The sequence below is a fragment of the Lindgomyces ingoldianus genome (assembly GCF_010093535.1).
Source record: "Lindgomyces ingoldianus strain ATCC 200398 unplaced genomic scaffold BDR25scaffold_25, whole genome shotgun sequence".
In the NCBI taxonomy this organism is placed as follows: Eukaryota; Fungi; Ascomycota; class Dothideomycetes; order Pleosporales; family Lindgomycetaceae; genus Lindgomyces; species Lindgomyces ingoldianus.
The window spans coordinates 296,081-298,536 of NW_022985186.1; the positions used below are offsets into that span (position 1 = coordinate 296,081).

Sequence of the window (2,456 nt, forward strand, 5' to 3'; positions counted from 1 at the left end):
GTGGCTTAGCGAACTAGACTTTTAGCGGCTAGCTATAGTTACTTATATAACTATAATCTTACTATCTTTAAAAATGTAGAATAGAACACCTTTTTAGCTAATAATAGTAGCTTTTCTAGGCGCTTAGTGTCTATATAATTGCAACTTAAAAGTATTATTAGATAAGTGTAACTTAATAAAAGCTTAGTGTAGTAAAAAGTGCTATAACTACTAAAAGTTTTTAATACTAGTAAGCTAGCTTTAAGTGCCTTTAAAGGTAGCTTTAATATGTTTTTTTAGTATAAAAAGGTTAGCAGAACTATGTTTAGGTGCTATAGTAATAATAAAAAGAGTAGGATAAAAGTTTAAGTAAAAAAGTAACACTAAAAGCGCAGTATGTAAGGCTAGCAGCAGCAGAAAATATAGGATAGAGCGTGCTATGCACCGCGTGAGGTTGCACAGATTGCTTACTAAGCTATATTTGTAACACTAAAAAGCTATTACAAGATTACTTTTACTATAAAACTAGTAGCTTGACTAGCAGATAGCTGCTGCCTTCTCTTCTGCTTAGGCTAACTAAGTTACTAAGCTACTTAAGCTAGCTTTCTTTTTAGCTTAACTTAACTTATTAATTACTATAGGGCAGCTTAACTTAAGGGAACAATTAAGCTTTAGGCTAGTTAGGTTAAGCGCTTGATCTAGCTCGCTTGTTGGAAAGTATGTCTATTAGATATACACTTAATCTGCGTTATCTTATTTCGCACACTTCTCCCAATCATAACTAACACCCTGCTGTACACCATAGAGGCCCTTTTCGCCCTTATACTCCACAGCCTCGCTGCTTACCGTCCCCTTCGCGCCCTGCTTCTTAGCTGTGACCTTAAGCTGAGTCTTATACTTAATCGTACCCGCTCCGCACTTCGGTAGCGCCCACCTCTCCGAATTCTTCCGCACAGGCGATTGCACAATCTCTCCGTATGCAGATGTGTTATATGGACCATTAACGGTGATCTCATCGACAACCTTGGAATTGTCAATACAGTAGGACCAAGAAAGCTCCTTCATGAAGTTCATCATGAGAAAGAACAAGGACCTACCTCATCCATATCCTCTGGGTAGTAAGTGAATTTCCACTTTGCCGTCACGCCTTCCTCGAGGTCATATGTAGCGAGAACTTCTGTTCCATTCTTATGCAACTTCAATCTATAGTCCCCGCTCAGCTCTTTCCCCTCCCGATCCTTCAGTTCGCTGTACTTCAACGTCGTCTCACACCAGGTACTAGTCTCACTTGCGTCTCTTCCGACAGATGCTTTCATGTGTGGGTATGCGAAATGCCAGTAGTATATCTCGCTACCGTCAACCGTGTTCGAACCATATGTTGGACGAGTGCTATAGACTGCAGTCGTGTTGAAGTCGGGGCAGCCGGGGCCTCTGAGAGCGATGATATCGAATTTCCACCATGATGGAAGGATGCGGATGGGGTCAGATTGAGGAGCTGGGAGGGCGGAGGCCGCACCCAGGACGGCAGCGGCGGATAGGACGAGAGACTTCATAGTGGTTCGAAATGGTGAATTGATTTTTTGATGTGAGTGCTGGATGGCGGTTTAACGACCTTAATGGTTCTTTGTGGTCACTAAGCGCAACTTATATACTTCACTTGAGGGGTGAGTGAGACAAGAAGGAGCCCGCTGAATTGAAATATCTCTCTCAAATTCATTATTACAGCAATTTGAAGTCACCGTTTTAGGTCTCTCCATCAGCACCTCACTTTGCAGCACCTACCTGATGCTTAGCCGGGGACAGAGAGCTGCATTCCGAGTATTTATGGCCATAAAACCACCATCAGAGGGATATTCCATCTCTCGACGATATCATTATCGCACTATATATGTGTAATTACATGTCGAGATAAATGAGATCTCGCGCGAGAGTAAAGGGCTATCTTGTAGCCGGACGAAAGATCCCCACGATCCTGGCTGACGTTGATCGATAGCAAGGGTTCCGTCGGGGTCTTTTGTCGTATTGTCCCGAGGAAGCACGGGCCGGTGCTGATTGCTGCTGCAGCTGGGTGGTGCATAAGCTCCTTGTGATCTTCTTTGAGAGTATTCAATAATTTAAGGTTAAATTAAACAACGTGACTGCTCAATTGCGCAATATCTGGGGTGCATGAAGAATTGCGATCGAATAGGACGTTTAAGTGGAGGTTACTTGGATACCATGGTGCCTTTGCGCAGGTAACGTCCCTTACTGCATAGCGAGACGCACTGTGCGGCGAGACAAACAAGAGGTACTTTGACTTTCAGCAACCAGAAGCTCATGCGCACAACGAATATTACCGTAATTCTATAGGAATAATTAGCTACAGCTAATTCCAAACGTTTATGTGCTACTTTACCTAAAAACTACGTTCGCATTGTTGCTTCCGCGCCTAATTTGTACAGCGTCTTGTGTCGTAGCAAAATGTGTTTCCCTGCCTA

At 43.1% G+C, this 2,456-nt stretch overlaps 1 protein-coding gene across 1 annotated transcript; it reads right to left on the reverse strand.

Annotated features, from left to right (window-relative positions):
- Positions 1-732: 732 nt before the first annotated feature.
- Positions 733-1,532, reverse strand: BDR25DRAFT_232079 (uncharacterized protein; the record flags this gene model as incomplete). The annotated part of the gene is made up of 2 exons (XM_033685401.1): positions 733-1,002; positions 1,077-1,532. 2 exons carry the CDS (start codon positions 1,530-1,532, stop codon positions 733-735), a joined length of 726 nt encoding a protein of 241 aa, XP_033545174.1.
- Positions 1,533-2,456: the final 924 nt, after the last annotated feature.